Below are 23,207 nucleotides of genomic sequence, written 5' to 3' on the forward strand. Positions count from 1 at the left end.
AAGAAAACAATTACGAAACATTTCAGGCCCAGAAGATGGCCCAATAATGTTGTTGTTGTTGTTGTTGTTATTATTATTATTATTATTATTAATAATAATAATAATAATAATAATAATAATAATAATAATAATAATAATAATAATAATAATAATAATAATATACGTAACTAATAATGATAATTTATAGTATTTATTTAGAAATTTTATAATGCGGCCTACTCACACATGGTGACTCAAGGTGTCTTACAAGGAAATAAACAGAAATATAAAAGAAATAATAATAATAATAATAATAATAATAATAATAATAATAATAATAATAATAATAATAATAATAATAACAATAACAACAACAATAATAATAATATAAAATGATAAACCACCCATCTCCCCCCCAGCAACAACATACATTCATACCAGCCGTTTAACGGACTCTATCCCGCTCTGGGTTCCCCAGGCCCACTAGCAGAACCACATCTTCAAGGCCTTCCAAAAGAGTGGTTAGAGTGGGAGCCAGTCTAGTTTCTGGAGGGATGGTGTTCCAGAGACAGAGAGAAGGAGCCACCACAGAGAAGGCCCTTCTACTGGGTCCCACTAGATGTATCTCCTTAGGGGACAGGACCTGCAACATTCCTTGCCTTCCTTCTGTAATGGGTTGGGTCAGGTGTGGGTTCCGGCAGGCACTCCTGCTGTTTCGCTCATGGGGGCACTGCACATGTGCACTTGATGCATGCTGTGCATGCATGCGCAGCGCAATAAAATATTCTGTGCATGCGCAGAAGCAAAAAACAAGGTGGTGGCCCCTACTGCACCACCCTGAGATCTGGTTTGGGGGCATGGCAGGCCTGGGTTGCTGCCAGTTCCAGCGACCCAGGCCGCCAAACCACTATCAGTTCAGCTGAACCAGTCCGAACCGGTAGGAACACACCACTGCGTTGGGTAGATGTCATAATGAAATGTGTTTGAACAAACATGGTCAATGTTAATGACAGCTGCTGAGAAGACTGTAGCAGGCCAAATTCCCCTATTTATTTCCACGACATGGAATGTGTTCAAAGGAATCTCAGTAATAAATTCCAGGTCAAACCTCAATTGCAATGGGTCCCTGATAATACATTTCATCCCTGTTGCTTTTACAAAGGTCTTCAGAGAGGCATTTTTCAATAAAAGTTGAATGACTTTAAGCAAAGGGAAACACGTCCTTCCTTCAAGGAGACATCCATCACCTCTTCAAACCCCAAGGCCAGCTCAGACCTGGCCAATTAAAAGGGAAGGGAAGAGCAAACACGGGGTGACCTTTGCTTCTCTACATTCCCTGCTGTATAGAAATCTTTTGAGATGTAAGCTTTTGGAGGAAAAAAAACCACATGAACAAGACAAGTGGTTCCAAGGTTGCTTTCTTAGCGAACACGTAGCTAACTTTATGGCTGTTTTGGAGAACCTCCAAATCCCACCCCTGCCTGGTCCCGCCCACTCCTCCCCTCCCAGGAGTCTCCACGCAGCCTGTTTTGGATGCGAAGTAAGTGCAGGGCTCCCGCGGAGGTTCGGAGAGGGGGAAAAACAGGCGGACGTTCCGGAAGGCTGGAAAGGGGCCCATTTCCTGTCTCCCGATCCCGGGGGAGGCAGTTTTCCCCCTCCCAGAGGCTCAAGGAAAGCCTCTGGAGCCTGGGGAAGGTGAAAACGCCCCCCATGGCCACACCTACAATGGGCACGCCCACCTAGGGACAGAGCAGAGAACCCGTTGCTGAAATTTTTGAAGCCCACCCCTGGTCCTATTGTGGTGGTTCATCCTTTCTTCTCAAAATATTCCTCCCACTATTCCAACTGTCTTCTTCTGGCATCTTAATGGGCTACATGTATTTGTATTCCTGACATGCATGCACGCATGAAATGAGTTCTTTTTTTTTTTTTTTTTACATTTTCTCTGGTTTTGTTTCCTACTATGAGATATCTTGAAATATTTGTACTAAGGCATGTTAAATTCCTCGAGTAAGGTGTCGCAACTATGTAGCATAACTAACTACTGATCTTGCTGTGCATTGTGCAGCCACAGGAGGAATGCCAGATTCTTCTAGGAAACTCATCAATGCAATGTGTTTCCTTGAACCCTTTGACATTCCAAAATCTCCCACACTACATGGGGGAACTCTCTGGCAATGCCCAACATCCAGCTGAATGGAAAGTGATGAGCAAGTTTCTCTAAAATAGGAAGTTGGCAAATCACTGTTTTGTTTTGTTTTTCACCTTTTTCTGGGAATAAAGTTGGATGAAATCAGTTTCAATTCCCCTCTATTTTCACCTCTCCAAGATGACTCATCTTGTTTTTGTACCCTCTCAAGACTTTTTTTTTTAAAGATTGCATTTAACAGAATAACAGACTTGGAAGGGATCTTGGAAGTCTTCTAGTCCAACCTTTTGCACAGGCAGAAGGTACCATTGATAGCTAAACATTTTGTCCTCGCATGCCGAAATTGTGTGCGTACGCCCACCACACCCACAATGCAATGCCCCCCGTGCATGTGCACGACCCCCCTATACCCCATTTTGGGCCTAGCAAGCCTCCCTGAAACCTCCTGGGATCAAAAAACGGGGCATGGAGGAGAGCTCCCCATGCACTCTCCCATCCCCCATCCCCCATGCATGCACACACATCTCCTGCATGCGTGGCAGAGACCTGAAAATCAGCGCAGCCGGGGGGAGGCGGCCCACATGCACGGTGAAGCTGAGCTTGGCGACGTTTCTCGTGCCTGCAGAGAGGGCTCCCCTTGCCACCTGTGGCATGCGTGCCATACGTTCACCATCACAGCCCTATACTATTTCAGACAAATGGTTGTCCGATCTCTTCTTAAGAACCTCCAGTGTTGGAGCACACCCACAACTTCTGGAGGCAAGTCCTTCCCCTGATTAATTGTTCTCACGCTCAATAAATTTCTCCTTAGTTCTAGGTTGCTTCTCTCCTTGATTAGTTTCCATCCGTTGCTTCTTGTCCTGCCTTCAGGTGCTTTGGAGACTAGGCTGACCCATCCGCCCCCTTCTTTGTGCCAACACCTTACTGAATTTGAATTTACGGAATTTAAAATGATACCATTTGCCACATGCACTTCTTGTACAGCTCTGTGTGCACTTTCCCAGTAATGAAATACATTTTTGCAAGCACTATTTCTAACCAGCACATGTCTATGTGATTTTCACGAATATGCATGCTTTCTTTTAAAGCTATGCATTTTTGTGTGCATTATAAAATGCACACAAAACTCATTCCCCCAAAAATCAGAGGAGGTTTTGAAGGCCATCTGTGCTGCAGCATGCATTTTCGTTCAGAAGTAAGAAAAGGCAAAAGCTTACATTAAAATAAGAAGTGAGCAATTTTGTCTCCCTCTGACATAGCTCCAGACTCCAGAGCTCCATCACACTATTTCTCCCAGGAGGCCTTTGAGGCAGGAATGAAGTTGCTTCAGCAGCGCCTCCTGGCTCATAAATCCTGCTTCCTGGGATGCACCCAATCTGGCATTGCATTCCTCTGCTGGCAAGTTATTATAATAGTATATTTTCTCTCTCCATGGGTTTATCATTGAAGAGACTATCTGAGGCTGACTATGAAATAACTGGGGAGAGCGTTATGCTGACCCCAAGCTGCTTTTTCTATTTTTAGAAAGTTAACAAGAAAATGGATCAATTTCACACGTTTTTGTTAAGATATGCAAATAAGACATTTGAGTGGGGAAAAAAGAAGCTGTATAATATCAAGCTAGATGGTGGGCAATTTGTGGTTGCTGTTTGGGATTTTTTTGGTTGGGGAAATTTGGGGTTTTTATTCTAAGGTCCATAGGATATACACTGATATCACTATGTGTTTTTAGGGACCACCAATGATCTGGGGAGAGTTGATTAGGTTTAAGAGTTGGTGTCATTGCAGAGCCTCTCTACCAGTGGTGGGTTCCTACTGGTTTGGATTGGTTTGGCTGAACCGGTAGTGGTTTCCTGGCCTGGTTTGCTGGAACCGGCAGTGACCCAGGCCTCCCACACACCCAAACCAGTTCTCCGGGCGGTACCATAGGTGCCGCCAGGGACGTGTGGTCAGGGGAGGCAGAGCCTCACCGCTCTCATCATGAAAATAAAAAAAAGAGGGGGAAAGGGAAAAGGCGCTGAGGAGCCTTCTGCACATGTGGTCCGGGAATGGGACCACGTGTGCAGGAGGCTCCTCTAGCCTCAGCCTCCCTCCTGCACACATGGTCCCATTCCCCGCCTTCCTGAGTCAACATGAAGGGAACCGCGGAGTGTGAGCTGCAGTCCCGCGGAGTGCGCTCCGTGGTCCCCTTCATGTTGACTCAGGAGTCAGGAAGGAGGGGAATGGGACCACGTGTGCAGGAGGCTGAGGCAGCTTCAGCCTCCTGCACACGTGGTCCCATTCCCCGTGTTCCTGACTCCTGAGTCAACATGAAGGGGACCCCGGCTCGCGCTGATGACGTCACCAGCCTCACCAGCCATAAACCTCACCACACGTCACTGGGTGCCGCCATCTTGTTTTTTGCTTCTGGGCATGCAATTTTTATTGCACTGGGCATGCACACGGAGCTGCACCAAGTGTGTGCGCAGCGCCCCCACAAGCAAATCAGTAGTAGTGACTTCTGGAACCTATACTATACATGCTCTATACCACCATCTCACCTTTGGTTTTAACCCCAAATTTTGATGATGATGATGATGATGATGATGATGATGATGATGATGATGATGATGATGATAATAATAATAATAATAATAATAATAATAATAATAATAATAATAATAATAATAATAATAATAATAGAAAAGGAGAAGGTGAAGATCTTGTGGGACTTTCGAATACAAACGGATCGTCATTTGGAGCACAACCCGCCAGATATCACGGTTGTAGAGGGTCAAGGTGTACAGTTTATTGACATCGCTGTTCCTGGAGATGCCAGAGTCGAAGAAAAAGAACTAGAAAAAATCATGAAATATCACGACCTAGCCATCAAAACTACATGGCTATGGATGAAACATGTAACAGTGATACCCATTGTCATCGGGGCACTTGGCACCATGTCCAAGAATTTTACAAGATACATCAACGAATTGCAGCTTCCTGCAATAACACCAGCGGAACTGCAAAAAACTGTGCTACTCGGAACATCTTATATTTTAAGAAGGTACTTGGTTGATACCTAGGACACTGGCAGCAAACCGTATCAACCATTAGCATCAGTCACTGGTTTTTATAATACATTTTTGAGTGTTCAGTTGGCTGAGTTTCATGTTTAATTAATAAAGTATATAATATCTTATGTTTTATCTTATATTTTAAGAAGGTACTTGGTTGATACCTAAGACGTTGGCAGCAAACCATATCAACCATTAGCACCACTCAATGGTATTTGAAATGCATTTTCGAATGTTCAGTTGGCTAAGTTTCATGTTTAATAATAATAATAATAATAATAATAATAATAATAATAATAATAATAATAATAATAATAATAATAATAATAATAATAATAATAATAATAATAATAATATCAAACGTTTAGCTACTGAATTTTGTTGGGTGCAACCTAAGAATGCCACTAAAATAGGTCTCAAGTCCCCCTGACTATTTTTGGGAGCATGTCTCCCAGGCAGAAAGCTTTTCTACCTCTTTATATTTGTCCTTGTAACTAGAAGATCCTAAAAATGGATGGAGATTATCTAAATTAGGCAACCACAGCTTACTGAGCAGGTAAGGGACAGGTCAAGCTAAACAGTAAAAGCAACACATTCAGATATGGCTTCCTGCAATGAGGATCTTGCTACTTTTCAATCTTGATTCCCCAGGTTTACTTCCTTCACTCCTAGGTTGACCTCACACAGTTTTTTGGGGAGGTCTATCCCAATTTGCCTGTCATCCTTTTAAAGCATACTGCCTGCCACATCCTGTCAGAGGATGACGATTGGACAGGCACTTTATCATTCCTGCTTGAAGTCTGTCAAACATAGCAATAACAACACAAATAGAATTATATGTCGCTTTCCAAAGCTTTACAGGCCCCTCTAAGCAATTTCCAGTGTCAGCATACTGCTCCAACAATCTGGGTCCTCATTTTACCGACCTCAGAATGACGGAAACTATCTGATTTCCCCTTCATCTCTTTTAAGCCTACTGTCTGTCACATTTTGCTTGAGGTCTTAGACTTAAGTAGTGCTCCACAATGCTTCACAGCCCTCTCTAAGCAGTTTACAGAGTCAGCATATTGGGTCCTCGTTTTACTGACCTCAGAAAGATGGAAGGCTGAGTCAATCTGGAACCCCATCAGGATCGAACTCCTGGCTGTGGGCAGAGTTAGCCTGCCATATTGCATTCTTACCACTGCGTCACCAAGGCTCCTAACATCAGCCACTTCTAAATGTTAGAGAGAAAATGTTCCTTTTTCAGGACCTGGGCCTGGGCCAGTCCATCTAGATCATGGGTCTCCAACCTTGGCCTATATCCAATTTGACTAAACCCTGAGTCAACCACATCAGGAGTCTCCAACCTTGGCAACTTATGGACTTCGACTCCCAGAGTTCCTCAGCCAGCCAAGAACTCTGGGAGTTGAAGTCCACCAGTCTTAAAGTTGCCATGGTTGGAGACCCCTGATCTAGGCAACACCTTTGAGGTCTACCATTGAACGACATAGCACAAAAGCAACCAAGAGGAACTTAGAAAGGAAGCCATGGAGTTTTGGATTGACTTCTTTCCTGAATGTACTTTCAATGCTAGCCTTATGTTTGTTGGGATATTGTGTGTTATAGCTTACATTTAAAAGATGATCATCAATGAAACTATCAAGAAGAGTTAATATATGTCAGGGGTTGTATGGAAACTATTGTATTTTTCAAAGCAAGCCAGCTCACCAATTTAATGTGGAAGAGGCTGCATGTGATTGACTGACTGGGGGGCAGAGGAATGTCATTGCCATGCTAGTGAATATATTTGGGAACAAAGGAATGGTAAGCGAAGGAATAACGGATATCCATCAGATGTCCTTTATCAGCAGAAAGTAACCGATTCCTCCAATCATAGATTATATCTGCTTGCTGCCACCTGATAAATCCTACATAATTAACTGGGATGAATGCTTAAGTCCTGTTGACAGCTATGGCCATCTGAAGATAACATAGCTGCTGAACATATAGCTTTCAGTTGATATTGTACTTGTAAGTATTGCCACAATAATGCTTTAAGGGTGGATAGATTACATGTACATTTATGAAATACTTCATTATTGTTTCCATAATTACACATGGTTTTTCTTAAATCACAGCCTTTGATGTGCCTTGACTGGTCTGTCCATTCTTAAATAGAAGGATCACATTTTCTAGGTTAACTTTCTTGTGATTGGGAGTTGAATTTTGGTCCCTTCCCTTCATCCTTCCCTTCTTTTCTCTTCCCTTCATCCTTCCCTTTCTTTCCCTTCCCTTTTCCCTTCAGTTCTCTTCTCTTCCCTTCTTTCTTCTCTTCCCTTCATCCTTCCCTTCCCTTCATCCTCCCCCTTCATCTTTCCCTTCCCTTCATCCTTCCCTTCCTTTCCCTTCATCCTTCCCTTCTTCCTTCCCTTTCCTTTATCCTTCCCTTCCCTTCATCCTTCCCTTCCCTTCCTTTCCCTTCCCTTCATCCTTCTCTTCCCTTCATCCTTTCCTTCCCTTCTTCATTTTCTTCCCTTCATCCTTCCCTTCCCTTTTCCCTTCCCTTCATCCTTCCCTTCCCTTTTCCCTTCCCTTCCCTTCCTCCTTCCCTTCCCTTCCTCCTTCCTTCCCTTCCCTTCCCACTCCCCTCCCCTCCCCTCCCCTTGCCTCTCCATACAGGTAGTCCTTGACTTAGAACCATTTGTCTAGTGACCGCTCTAAGTTTTATGGCACTGAAAAAAGTGGCTTATGACCTTTTTCACACTTACAATTGTAACAGCATCCCTGTAGTCATGTGATCAAAATTCTGACACTTAGCAACTGGCATGTATTTATGGCAATTGCAGTGTCCTGGGGGCCATGTGATCCCCTCTTGTGACCTTCTGACCAGCAAAGTCAACGGGGAAGCCGGATCCACTGAACAACTATCTTACTAACTTAACGACTGCAATGATTCACTTAACAACAGTGGCAAGAAAAGTCACACACCATGGGGTAAAATTCATTTGACAATTGTCTTGCTTAGCAATGGAGAACTTGAGCTCAATTGTAGACGTATGTCAAGGACTACCAGTAGTAAGAACTGAAATACACCTTTGGTTTTCATCACTGTGCAGAATGGAATAGAATAGAATAAATATGCTGGAAGAAACATTCCCTTGGAAGAAGTCTTCTAGTCCAGCCCCCTACTCAAGCAGGAGAGCCAATATCATTTCAGATACGTGACTGTCAAGTTTCTTCTTAAAAACCTTCAGTGATGGAGCACCACAGATCAGTACCCTGTTTCCCTGAAAATAAGACCTCCCCAAAAATATTCCAACAGAGCAGCAGCCATGAGGTAGCCACACTCACCTCCTCCTGCACCTCAAAAATAATAAGATATCCCTGAAAATAAGGCCAAGTGCTTATTTCAGGGTTCAAAAGAAAATAAGACCCTGTCTTATTTTCGGGGAAACACGGTAGCAAAACAACAACAACAACCCATCCCAGCTTATTTTATTTAAAAGTAAAATAATGGAGAAGAGGAAAGAGAGAGAGAGACACACAGAGAGATAGACATAGAGATAAAGATAGAGAGAGAGAGAGACAGAGAGAGAGAGAGAGAGACAGAGATAGAGAAAGAGAGACGGAGACAGAAAGAGATAGATAGAGAGAGAGAGATAGAAAGAGACAGAGGGACAGACAGACAGAGACAGAGAGAGAGACAGACAGACAGAGAGAGACAGAGAGACAGAGTGACAGACAGACAGACAGACAGACAGACAGAGACAGACAAACAGAAAGAGACAGAGACAGAGAGAGACACAGATAGAGATAGAGAGAGAGACAGAGAGAGAGAGAGAAAAGAATTTTCACATTCCAATCATGCTAAAGTTACATCCACCTCTGAATGTTCAAAAGCAGAAATATTGATTGAACCCAAAGTGCCGATATCCTTTTCAAGACTCTTTGATCTGACGGGTTATAAGACAAACTAGTTTTTTAGAACCAGATCCTGATATTAAGCAGGCTTTTCTGCACAAAATAGCATTAGGAGTCAGAAATCATGTCAAGCAAGTGACAATCCTCAGCTCCCTCCTTTTTCTTCTTCTTGGCAACCTGGTGACCCCTGCAGGCATTTATCTGCAAATAGCAGCAAGCCCACTGGATCTGTTGAAGCCAAGATAAGAGAGAGGGAGGGGGGAATACCAAGTGAGTCCCACTCTTTTCCTTAATCCTTTTGTACTTCAAGAAACCTTTCAGACTCAAATTCCGTTTAAGACCGCAGCTAAGGTTCATGATGATTCTGTACCCCCCTTTCCTTCCTCCCCTCATTTTCTTATTGTGCTTTGCGCCCCTTCCCAAATCTCCAGGATGGATTCGCTAGACTCTTAACCCTACATGAAGTCATATATTAACGCAGACATTCCAGGTTTCTGGAATAACTAGGACTGTCTCTCGGGACCTGCCATAAACGACAGAAGACTCCCCAAAGATTTCAAAACGTTTCTGGCTTTGCTATGGCTCCTGACAAAAGGGAAAAAATGAAAGAAAAGAATAAAAGAAAAGAGAGAAAGGTCATTGGGTATTTAGGAAACTGCAGGACACGTTGGTTGGGCTGTGTTTACCCTAGCAGGGGTGCCATGTCAAACGGTAACCTTTAAGAGAGAGAGAGAAAAGAGGCAGGGTAAATAGAAATCCTAAAATGTTTCCAGGGGTGGAATTCCAGCGTCACAATAGTAGACTTCTTCTACTCAAGATGAATGACCTACCCCCCCACCCCATTCATGGGGCTGTTTTCCACCTGTGACGCCTGACTGATGAGATGCTTTTTTGAAGAGAAGAATATTGACCCCTCAATAGAAGAGAATATTTTTTATTTATTTATTTATTTCGTTTGTCGAATATGTACGAGATAACAGGTATAAGTATAAACATGGACACAGGAAATGGGTACGAATAAATGGGGCAGTAGGACAGGGATGGAAGGCAAGCTGGTGCGCTTACACATGCCCCCTTACCGACCTCATAGGAATGGGGTGAGGTCCACGGTAGACAGTTTAGCTTAAAGTTACGGGGGTTTGAGAATGTAACAATGGAGTCAGGTAGGGCATTTCCAGGCATTGACCACTCTGTTGCTGAAGTCGTATTTTCTGCAATCGAGTTTGGAGCGGTTTACCTTGCGTTTGTATCGACTGTTTGCCTGCGTATTATTGCGGTTGAAGCTGAAGTAGTCATTGACAGGTAGGACGTTGTAGCAGACAATTTTGCGTACTACGCTTTGATCAGACGTTAATCGCCGTAGTTCTAGGTTCTCCAAGCCCAAAATTTCAAGCCTGGTAGCATAAAGGTATTCTAGGGTGAGCAGAGGAATGGAGTGGCTCGAGGTTCAACTGTGGAGTCCTTGGTGCTCTCTGAATTTGGCTGTTTGCTTTGTGGATGTTTTATTCCCCAACTTGATAACATCACCAGTTCTAATGATGATGAAGTTTGTTCTCTGTTTATAAATGCTAGCTTGCCTTGCCAGAGTTGGTGGGGGCGTGGTTTTTCTTCTTGGTGGTTCCTTGATTAGGATATTATTTTCTGCTTGATTTGTTTTTCTTCTTTGGTAATGTCTTGATTAGGGAATTGTTTTTTGCTTGAGCAAGGAATGAATTTTTAAAAAATACCCTAACCAAGGATCTACTTGCGTTGTCACAGTGGCATGATGTAACGTATTTTTCCCCTTCACCAAACTGGGTGTGGGCATGGCCAGCCTGTGACACATACGGCCCAGGATTTTGACATATTGGCCCCAACAATCTGGGTCCTCAATTTGCCAACCTCGGAAGGATGGAAGGATGATCTACCAGAAAGAAAACCACATCCTGTAGTGGCACAGTGGTGAGAATGCAGTACTGCAAGCTACTTCTGACTGCCGTCTGCATGCAATTTGGCAGTTCGAATCTCACCAGGATCAAGGTTGACTCATCCTTCCATCCTTCTGAGGTGGGTAAAATAAGGACCCAGATTGTTGGGGGTCATAGGCTGACTCTGTTAACTGCTTAGAGAGGGCTGTAAAAGCACTGTCAAGCGGTATATAAGTCTTAAGTGCTATTGCTATCCCCATCAACACTGGCAAGGCAAGCTACCATACATACAGTATACAGAAAAGCCCACACTCACTAGCACTGACAATGTTATCTACTCCAGTTATGAAAGGTGTGCAAGCAAAGAACCAAGCTCAGAGGGCACCAAATATGACACTGTCAGAGTTTCTTGCAGAAATCACATCCAGAAAGCACACCCAGATAACAGATTCAGCAGGATTCATTAACTTCTTTATGTACATAATAACAGATGAATAAATGTACAATGCCAACAGCAGATTCTTCCAACGTGGTAGAGAGTTACAGGCAAAACACAGGCAGAGGAGAGATTGGTTTCAGTTCAAAGTTCAGAGCTTAATACAGACAAGACCAGACTAGTTTCATTTTAGAGCTATACTGGTACCTTGCTCAGTAGTAGTAACTGTGAGAGGTATCTTGGAGTCCTAGTGGACAACCATTTAAATAGGAGCCAGCAATGCGCAGCATCTGCCAAAAAAGGCAACACAGTTCTAGGCTGCATCACAGAGGGATAGAATCAAGATCAGATGAAATGATAATAGTACTTTATAGGGCCTTGGTAAGGCCACACTTGAAATACTGCATTCAGTTTTGGTCGCCACGATGTAGAAAAGATGTGGATACTCTAGAAGGAGTGCATAGAAGAGCAACAAAGATGATTGGGGGACTGGAGGCTAAAACATGAAGAATGTTGCAAGAACTGGGTATGTCTAGTTTAATGAAAAGAAGGACTAGGGGAGACATGATAGCAGTCTTCCAATATCTCAGGGGTTGAAGAGGGAGTCAAACTATTCTCCAAGGCACCTGAGGGTAGAACAAGAAGCAATGGGTGGAAACTAATCAAGGAGAGAAGCAACTTAGAACTGAGGAGAAATTTCCTGACAGTTAGAACAATTAATCAGTGGAACAGCTTGCCTCCAGAAGTTGTGAATGCCCCAACACTGGAAGTCTTTAAGAAGATGTTGGATAGCCATTTGTTTGAAACGGTATAGGGTTTCCTGCCTAGGCAGAGGGTTGGACTAGAAGATCTCCAAGGTCCCTTCCAACTCTGCTATTGTATTCTATAGAGCTGAGCACAGAGCTAAGCCATGCCCAGACTTCTTGCTTACGTTTCTGCCTTTAAAAAATTCAACTCATCTCATTAAATGCAAACTTATGAGCAAATGTTCCATCAGTACAGTGTGTTCTGCCTTCCCTGTGATATGTTCTTCAATCCAGTAATCCTATTTGAATGTGTTCACAGTGGATTCTTCCATTCCATTGAATCAAATGTGCTTTAATTGACAGAGTAATAATTCAGTATCGTCCTTGAACAATTACTGTATTTTTCAGAGTATAAGACGCACCCTTTTCCCTGCAAAAAGAGGGTCAAAATCTGGGTGCACCTTATAAACTGAATACAGCATTTTTGGCCTCCTGAAACCCCACTCCCTTTGCAAAAATGGCTGTGCATAGCCTTTAGGAGACTTCCAGAGTGCTCCTATGGATTGGGGAGGGCAAAAATGTGCGAAAAACAGGTTATTTCTTTCCTCTTTTTGTCCCCTCCCCAGCCCCCCAGGAGTACTCTACAAGCCTCCTAAAGGCTATGCATGCCCTTTTTTTGACAAAAACAGGGTCGTTTTTGTGAAAAACGGGCCATTTTTGGGAAGTCTGCAGAGTGCAAAAATTAATTTGCCTCTTCAAAAACTTGGTGCATCTTATACTCCGAAAAATATGGTAACTTGCTCAGAAATACAATCAGCATTGAGTCTTTAGTTTGTCCAGATATTAATGAGAAGAACCTCTGTCTGAAAACTTGGAGAGCATTTTATCAGTTGTAGATATATACCTGAGCGAGATGGATCTTTAGGAGCCCAAGATCACTGCCGGATCAACAGCTCATCCATGCCCTTAGTTTTTGTTCTCTAATACTCCAGGGAAGGTGAGGTTACTTTATTGTTTGACACCTGGGTCTTCTGAGACTGTGAACAAGGCTAAGCTGTCTGTCTGACTCTCATTGGAATATTATTGCTGTCCATCGCATGATATGTTTGTCAGAGTTAGCTTGACTCTCCCTTATGTAGAAGAAAGCACCACAAAAGAAATTCTTTCAGAATTAAAATTACATTCCTTTATTCAAAAATACAGTGTTGAGTACTGATTCCTCCCATGAAATCATTTTAAGCATTCCTATGATACTAAACAGGAAGCCCTGTGAATACTCAACGAGTAATGTACAAAAGGGGACAGGGTGGCTGAGTTGCTAAGACACTGAGCTTGTCGATCAGAAAGGTCGGCAGTTCGACGGTTCGAATCCCTAGCGCCGCGTAACGGAGTGAACTCCCGTTACTTGTCCCCACTTCTGCCAACCTAGCTGTTTGAAAGCATGTAAAAAATGCAAGTAGAAAAATAGGGACTACCTTTGGTGGGAAGGTAACAGCGTTCTGTGCGCCTTCGGCATTTAATCATGCCAGCCACATGACAATGGAGACGTCTTTGCAGAGCGTTGGCTCTTCGGCTTTGAAACGGAGATGAGCACCGACCCTTAGATTCGGAAACAACTAGCACGTATGTGGGAGGGGAACCTTTACTTTAATGTACAAACACTGAGTATTGCAGCCCTTTGTAATGTGATGTTCTCTACTGCATTGTAATAACAAATATATATATAAATAAAACTGAACCAGGCTACAAGCAGAGGTAATTTTCTATAGAATTGCTGCTGCTCACACTTACTGGAAAGTGACTCTCTTAAGAGATCAGTTCAGAGTATTCTCAAGTACCTAGAGTGCAATTTTGTTCCTTCTTTATTAAAAATGATACAGTTCTCTTGCAGGTCCCTTGGGTAACCTCTCAATATAGATTTAATTATTCCTCATTCTTATCAAGACTACAGTGTGATATTAATAGCAATAGGCAAACTCCCCCTGGACTGATTCAGAATAGACTCAAGTAAAATGAGGCATTTCCCAAAATTGCTGGATAAAAAAAGAATGGTAGAAAATAAAATCCTTTCCCTTGATTTTATTCCAGATTTGATCCAACCCTGGAAAGCTGCTACAGTTCATTAATCATCCACAGGATATTGCTTGGCTACTACAATACACCTTTTGTCAGGCTCACTCACATGAGGATTGTTGGTAGCAGAAAGTGGGACTTGTATATGTACAGAGAGAGAGAGAGAGAGAGAGAGAGGGAGGGAGGGAGGGAGGGAGGGAGGGAGGGAGGGAGGGAGAGAGAGAGAGAGAGAGAGAGAGAGAGAGAGAGAGAGAGAGAGAGAGCTGCCTAAAGACATGACAAAAGGCAGCATACAATGGCAGGATTCTCTCTCTCTCTCTCTCTCTCTCTCTCTCTCTCTCTCTCTCTCTCTCTCTCTCTCTCTCTCTCTCTCTCTCTCTCTCTCTCTCTCTCTCTCTCTCTCACACACACACACACACACACACACACACACACAAACACACACACACACAAACACACAAACACTTCCTAGATGAACACTAAGACAATTTAAAGAGTGCCAGACAGGGAAAATCAAATGTATGCATTGACCAATTTCTCATTCAATCTGATGAAACAGAATTGGCTGCAGAAATACTTTCAAAGGAGGATTAGAGTGTGTGAAGTTTGCCCTTACTTAGTCATAAAGTGGCCATAAGGGGAACAAGTGGGAATGTTGTGTCTCTCGCTGTATAGCCATTTTTCTCCAAATTTGAAATCCGCTTGATTTCTCACCTTTAATTAAATTCCAAGGCACAGCATCATAATAGGGGGTTCCTCAATTGCATGATATGCTCACATTAAACACACACACACACACACACACACACACACACACACACACGTGCAATTTCCCCCAGTTACCGATGCTACTTGTCCGCAAAAATCTCTTTTAAACCAATGCAAGTTTCTTTCCGTTTTCAACAAAAGGAATAGCATATCTGGTAGCTAAGAATGATGGAAGCGGTAGGCTCTCCAGAATACAATTGCCTGGTCACTGTTTACAACTGCAATGGAAACAAATCTGGAAACTCTTCGGGATGGCAATAGTCCCAACGTACCAAATTGTCTGGTAATCGAGGTATCTAATTAGCAAAGAATGACTTTGCATTACAGAGGCATTTTCTACTGCTTCTGTGCACATTGCAGGCTTTGGAAACTAACTATATGGTGCAGCCTATAGGAATGTATTTGAAATCAAAAAAAGGAAAAAAAATGACCCTGTTTATAAACTAAATAATCTTCATTTTCTCCTTCTCCTCTTCCTCCTCTTCCTCCTCCTCCTCCTCCTCCCCCTCCTCCCCCTCCTCCTCCTCCTCCCCCTCCCCCTCCTCCTCTTCCTCTCCTCCTCCTCCTCCCTAGTGTATTCCCACAGGTGCAGGGTCCCCTTTATTTTTAAAATAAATAACATGTTTAATTCAAGTAGTGTCATATGCTCACGAATTGGTCTTTACAAAAATGACACCCATCTGGGCCTGGAATTGGATAAGCAGACAGAGACTTAACATTTGCCAGGAGCAGGGGGGGAACATGCAAAAGACATAAAAAAGAGATGTGGACTAAAGTTCAAATGACTACACCAAAGTCAATAGACAGAAGCCACCCGCGGAACGAGGACAGAGAAGGCAGCGTGAGACTCCCAAGTGGCCCAACTTCGATTTGTCATCCTATAATTTGGTAGGCTGATAGAAACGCAGGGCAATGCTGAATAAATGGCTAATTGAACAAGAAACAGATGAATGATGCAGACACAGTATCTGTATTGTGTTGGCACAGAAATCTGTTTTCTGTTCGGGCATCCCTCAACAGAAATCGTGTTTCAAATTTTGAGATGCTTCTCTCAGAGCAACTCAAAAGTCCGTAAGGTCATGCAGTCATCTGAAGTGAATCTGTCTGATTACTTTGAAGCAGGGGTGGGCTGCTGGGGGCTCGGAAGGATTTGGGAGAACCTTTAGCTAAGATTCTGTGCAGTTTGGAGAACCCTCAAATCCCACTCCTGGCTGGCCCCTCCCACCCCTCCCCTCCCCTTCCAGGAGTCCCCACGTGGCCCATTTTGGATGCGGTAAATGCAGAGCTCATGTGAAGGCCCGGGGAGGGTAAAAAACAGATCTACTGAAAGTTCAGGAAGCCCATAAATAGGCCCGTTTCCAACTTCCAGAGGGCCTGCGGAGCCTGGGGAGGCCGTTTTTGCCCTCCCAGAGGCTCAAGGAAAACCACCAGAGCCCAGGGAGGGCAAAAATGCTCCCCCCACCGTGGTGCAGGAGGCCTACATGGCCACACCCACCCAGTAACCAGTCTGAGAACTCCTTGCTAAAATTTTTGAAGCCCACCCTTGCTTTGAAGAGAATATTGTTTTACCTCAAAGGGCCTCAGAATCCTTCTAGAAAGGCTCTAGTTCAGGGGTCTCCAACCTTGGCAACTTTAAGACTTGTGGACTTCAACTCCCAGAATTCTGGGAGTTGAAGTCCACAAGTCTTAAAGTTGCCAAGGTTGGAGACTCTTGCTGTAGTTGACTCAAGGTTTAGTCAAATTGGATAAACAGTATATCTTTATTTTAAATTTAGGTGAAAGCTGATCTCAGGTGTATCCAGGACAGTCAGAAATGATTTATTTCAGAGAAATGTCTGTGTGGGAGTAGCCCCTGTTTTGACAAAAATGAAACAAAATAACACCCAGCTCTTCATAACAATGTCATTTCCTAGACACAACAATGAGTATCCTTGAGAGCCTACAAAAATTGGTAGCTGAGCCAAAAAGTTATCCACTCCACTATAAAGCTTACTAAGCTTTGTACAGTAATGATGTCCTTTGGGATTTCAAATCAATATCAAGTCACCTGAATGACTCGCATGCTTTTTGATGTATCATGTTTAGGAACATTGAATTAATTATCCCCTGACTTCTAGAGTTATTTTTCCCCCTTTCACTCCTGATGCCATCCCTCCTTCTGCCCTTTGCTTATGCCCTGCTAAGAAGTTGCAACTTCTCTACCCAACATTGCTATGCATACACAAACACAATTTAGGCAAGAGGCCAAAGAGAATCAAATAGCTCTAAAGGTAAAGGTTCCCCACACACATATGTGTTAGTCGTTCCCGACTCTAGGGGGCAGTGCTCATCTCTGTTTCTAAGATGAAGAGCCAGCGCTGTCTGAAGACGTCTCCGTGGTCGTGTGGCCGGCATGACTAAACACCGAAGGTGCACGAAACGCTGTTACCTTCCCATCAAAAGGTGGTTCCTATTTTTCTACTTGCACTTTTCATGTGCTTTCGAACTGCTAGGTTGGCAGAAGCTGGGACAAGTAACGGGAGCTCACTATGTTATGCAGCACTAGGGATTCGAACCGCTAAACTGCTGATCTTTCTGATCGACAAGCTCAGCATCTTAGCCACTGAGCCACTGTGTCCCTTCAAATAGCTGTAGTTGAACACAAAACCCTAATTTGCAGTTATGTCAGATTAGGGAACACTAAGATCCTTTCCCTGTTAAAAATTCAACAATTTGCCAAGCCTGCTGCTCATTTTCAATCAGCAGTACAAAAATTACTAGAGTTTTAGCTAAAAGGAAACACTGAGATCCAGATTGATACCTATCAGAAGTTACGTAACTGAACAGAAACCAATTATTTTGATTACTCTTCCTCAGGATCATAGGAGCTCTACAAAAGATACGATGTAATTATTATACAGGACTTATTCAATGCTCTTTTCTAACTCTGTGGTGTTAAGCATGCCAATCTCCCTGTGATTTTAATGATAAAGGAGAGAAAAGTTTGCAACATCTGCAGATCACAATCAATTGAAAACTGTAGGAGGTAGTTTTAATCTTCTTTGGTAAGAACTATAACCATTTTACATCCTCTAACAATCTGGTAGCATAGCATGTGGCCTAGATGGACAGAACAGCTGACTCAAGAATTAGCACAGATATTTAAGTCTGTGGTACGTGGTGGCTCAGTGGCTAAGACGCTGATCAGAAAGGTCGGCAGTTTGGCGGTTCGAATCCCTAGTGCCACGTAACGGTGTGAGCTCCCGTTAGTTGTCCCAGTTTCTGCCAACCTAGCAGTTTGAAAGCATGTAAAAAATGCAAGTAGAAAAATAGGGACCACCTTTGGTGATAAGATAACAGTATTTCATTCACCTTTGGCATTTTGTTATGCTGGCCACATGTCCATGGAGACGTCATCGGACAGCGCTGGCTCTTCGGCTTTGAAACGGAGATGAGCACCACCCTTTAGAGTCAGGAACAGCTAGCACATATGTGTGAGGGAAACCTTTACCTTTTACCTTAAGTCTGAGAAGTGGAGGGGCACCAAAGAGCACAGATTGACACATTAACAGAGTTGGAAGGGACCCTTCTTCTCTGTGGCAGCCCCTCAAATATTGGAAGACTTCTATAATGTGTACCCCAGTCCTTGTCTTCACTAGACTAGCCATGTCCAGTTCCTGTAACTGTTCTTCATGTTTTAGCCTCCAATCCCCTCATCATCCCAGTTGCTCTTCTCTGCACTTTTTCTAGAGTCTCAACATCTTTTTATAGTGTGGTGAGCAAAACTGGTTGCAGTATTTTAGGTGTGGTCTTACTAAGCCTTTATAGAGTGCTATTAGTATCTCACTTGATCTTGATTGTATACCTCTGTTAATGCTACTTAGGATTGCATTGGCTTTTTTGGCTCCCACCTCACACTGCGGACTCATATTGAACTGCTTATCCACTGAGGCTCCAACAGGTCATAATATTGTTGAGTATTGAATGAATTAATCACATTGGACAAATCACCCAACTTCTGCTTCTTCTTCTTTCAGCCCAACAGGATCAAATACTCATCCACAGCAACCAGGCAGAGAGCAATACAGCTACTACTGGGCAAACTCTGGGAAACCAACAGCAGCAGCAGGAGGAGCCCAACGACCAAGGTCCGTAGTAATTGTAATTATTATAGTTCCCTGAACTATCATTGCCATTTATTAAAACCCAGAACTAAAGGAGATCCCCTCACACCCCAAAGTATGGTCGAATTATCAGAGCCTTTTCTTTCTTGTATTCAGAAAGGTGATGGGGCAGAAGAGAATATTTATAGAGAATAGGCTTAGAAGAGAGCTACTGAACCGAATGAGCAAAAAAAAAAAATCATTTTCAGATATAAACTGGTGATGACCTCATAAGAAACAACTAAAGCAATGCTGAGTCAAGGGCTCCAATGGCATGAATTCAACGGATATAGTAGTCGGATATAGTTAGCTGTTGCTATATTCTGTAATCCAGAGAAAACTATAGATAGACCATCATCTATCTTATACAGCCACTAGGCTGTATTTCTACAGCCTATTTTCTATTTTATGCAGCCACTAGGCAATATCCCAGCGTTGCCCAAGTATTTATTTATTGGGGGGGGGGGGGAAATGTCTGGACCAAACGTAATTTCTAATGTTAGATTTTCCCCCTTACCAGAGGGAACCCCCTTGTGGAGTACAGTGAAGCCGTTACCATGGCAACTCCACTGCACTGTACAGTAGAAGCCGTTTTACGGCAGCACAATAGAAGCCATTTTAAGACACAACAGGCTGTAACTTAACGGAACACATACACACACACCAAGGCATGTTAGGGGTGTCTTATCTTTACAGTATTTGTTTCCAAAGAATAAGCCATCTGTGTACCAAGTTTGGTTGAAGTTGCTTGAGGCATTCCAGAGTTATGCTGGAACATACACACACACAAAGATATATACATACATACATGTATGTATGTATGTATGTATGTATGTATGTATGTATGTGTGTTACAACCCCTGGTATGCCCAAATATGGGAGGGAGCTCACTACTCCCTCTTTCTGTCATTTGGCTCATCACAGAAGACCATCCAGGCAGCAAATCATATTTTTATTTTTAATGTTGCCTTTTTATATTTGCGTTGTATCTGCGCTGATAAATAAATAAAGGGTTTATTTATTTATCGGCGCAGATACAACGCATATAAACCAGCTTCAACCCCTTCGGATTCTTCTTGCAAAAATTACCATATTTTTCAGAGTATAAGACACACCAGAGTATAAGACGCACCAAGATTTTGAAGAGGCAAATAAAAAAAAAGTTTTTGCACTCTGCAGACCTCCCCAAAATGGCCCGTTTTTCACGAAAACAGGCCCATTTTTTGTCCATAAAAAGGGCATGCATAGCCTTTGGGAGGCCTATAGAGTGCTCCTGAGGTCTGGGGGGAAAACCAAGCAAAAAACTGCCCATTTTGTTGCTCATTTGTGCCTTCCCAGCCCCCAGGAGCACTCTGGAATCCTCCTAAAGGCTATGCATGGCCATTCTTGCAAAGGGAGCACAGTTTCGTGAGGCCAAAAATGCTGTATTCAGTCTATAAGGCACACCCAGATTTTCACACTCTATAAGACACACCCAGATTTTCACACTCTTCTTTGAGGGAAAAAGATGCGTCTTATGCTCCGAAAAATACGGTAGTTTATTTCAAGGTGGGCCATCCTGATGCCTTTGGATTGAAGCATATCTGCAAACATCTTCCTTATACCTGACTTCCCCCCCCCCCCCAAGCTTGTTTCAATTTTTAAAAACCAAATAGGTAGCTGGCATGCTGCAAAGCAAGTCACCCACTGCTGGCATCTTCCTTAATTTTTCAGCTCCCCTATAGAAGGCGTTATTATGCAATAACAGCAGTAGATGGGTGCAATCAATATTTCCTTGAGAGCCAATACAATAAAGGAAGGAAATGAGCTCTGTAGGTTGCATAGGGGGTGTTTCAAGATAAAAGGATGCATTTCAGGATCTGTATTCTGAATGGTGTTTAGGAGGCCACAAGTAATGATTGATGTCAATAAAAGGGGCGGAGATCAATTTTGGGGGAGGGAAAGGGGAGTTTTGTTCTATTTCAATTTGGGTGGATATTTTAAAGAAGGGGATGGCTGAGGCTTGATCCAAGCTTGTATCCTTTAGATATTTTGGACAGGAAATGTTTATTGTTTTAATGTTTTACACTATATTTTATTTAATGTTTGTAAAGCCCTTTGAATTGCCTGGGATGTAGGAGTGAGCTTCAAAATTGCAGCAACGGGTTCGCATGGAGACTCCTGGCACAGGCATGGCAGGGCGGGATGGGCGGGATGGGTGTGGGCAGCCAGGGGGCATTTGGGAAGTTCACCAAATTGGACAGAATCCTAACTAGAGGATCGCCTGAACCCATGCAAACCGCCAGCAGCCCACCCCGGCTTGGATGACATGAGAGGCATACAGGTTTCATAAACAAATAAAGAATAAATAAAATCATTCCCAGGGAAAGTGGAGTGGAGTGTCCGTTGCTAAAGGAGCCATATATTGCTGAAGTGCGATTTAATTTTTGCACTGCAAATTCGTATTAGCACAACGGCTGTTAAATTCTTTCCTAGGACTGATCGCATAGAGTATATAATGCATTTATTGAAACAGTAAAACGAGCAATTGACTAGGTAGACAACGACTCCACTTATGCTCATTAAATTTCTGTTAACTGTTCAATAGACTCTCCTGGAATTATAACTACCCTATAATGAATATGGATCATTCAGCCATTCTTGGTGACTGTTGCTTGTAGAAATGTATGTTGCCCAAGATGCGTGACAAAAATCAAAGTGGAAAACTCACTTGAGGGTCTGAAGAAACTTTCCGCCCTCTTTCTGACAACAGGCGGAGGGTTCTATTTTGGTGGATCCATGGTTTTCCTTGCAATAAAAATGCTTTTATTGCATTTTTTTCTATTTCTCTCCCTCTCCCTCTCCCCACCCCCCCTACCCCCAATCCAGCCGTTGCACAAAAAGTGAATGAACAGATTAGCAGCCAGGAGATGAAACTGACTTTGCTACAGAAGAAGGTTGACAACATTTCAGTCGTCATGAGAGACGTGAGCCGGACACTTTCCTCTCTGGAAGGCAAAATCAATGAAGATAAGAGCAATGATTTGGCAGCGTTTCTAAAAGGTAAAAGGAAGAAATTAATGCAATCACTCACCTACTTAAAAGGGCCAAGAAAAGAGCAAGAAAAGGGAGGGGGGGTGTCAGAGGGGAGGAAGAAACTACCAGAGCTTGCGGCTGCAATATTTCATATTCTGCAAAAAAGCACATATTATTTAGTTCTTTTCTTTCTATTTTCCTTCCTTCCTCCCCCTTACCTTCTTTCTTTCTTTCTTTCTTTCTTTCTTTCTTTCTTTCTTTCTTTCTTTCTTTCTTTCTTTCTTTCTTTCTTTCTTTCTTTCTTTCTTTCTTTCTTCCCTCCCTCCCTCTTCCCTCCCTCTTTCTTTCTTTCTCCCTTACTTTTCTTCCCCCCTCTTCCTCCTCCTTCCTTCCTTCCTTCCCTCCCTCTTCTTTCCTTCCCTCCCTCCCTCTTTCTTTCTTTCTTTCTTTCTTTTGTTCCTTCCTCCTTCCCTCCCTCTTTCTTCTTTTCTCCCTTACTTTTCCTCCCCCCTCTTCCTCCTCCTTCCTTCCTTCCTTCCCTCCCTCCCTCTTTCTTTCTTTCTTTTGTTCCTCCCTCCTTCCCTCCCTCTTTCTTCTTTTCTCCCTTACTTCCCCTCTCTCCCTCTTCTTCCTCCTCCTTCCTTCCTTCCTTCCTTCCGTCTTTCTTTCTTTCTCTCCTTCTTTCTTTCTCCCTTTCTTCCCCTCACACCCTCTTCCTCCTCCCTCCTCCTCTCCCTCCCTCTTTATTTTTTCTTTCTTTCTTTCTTTCTTTCTTTCTTTCTTTCTTTCTTTCTTTCTTTCTTTCTTTCTTTCTTTCTTTCTTTCTTTCTTTCTTCTTTTTCTTCCTTCCTTCCTTCCATCCATCCATCCACCCATCCATCAGGAGATATGCTCCCAATAACCAGAAAGGATATGATTCATTCATAGTTTGCAACCGCATTCTAACCCTGTTAACTATATGCAGGTTTTTATTGTGTTTTAAAATGCATGAAATACTGATATGAACAGAGGTTATACTGGTGCAAAAGAAATTAGT

The 23,207-nt window shown here is 43.0% G+C and overlaps 1 protein-coding gene across 1 annotated transcript in view; it reads left to right on the forward strand.

The window, feature by feature from the left end:
* MMRN1 (multimerin 1) overlaps window positions 1-23,207 on the forward strand; it is an 86,679-nt gene that overhangs the window by 33,221 nt on the left and 30,251 nt on the right. The window contains 2 exon segments of the mRNA XM_081959540.1: window positions 19,031-19,141; window positions 22,025-22,198. Coding sequence (XP_081815666.1) covers window positions 19,031-19,141; window positions 22,025-22,198 — 285 coding nt within the window.

Source organism: Natrix helvetica, assembly GCF_964273705.1.
Source record: "Natrix helvetica genome assembly, chromosome: 7".
NCBI classification, from domain to species: Eukaryota; Metazoa; Chordata; class Lepidosauria; order Squamata; family Natricidae; genus Natrix; species Natrix helvetica.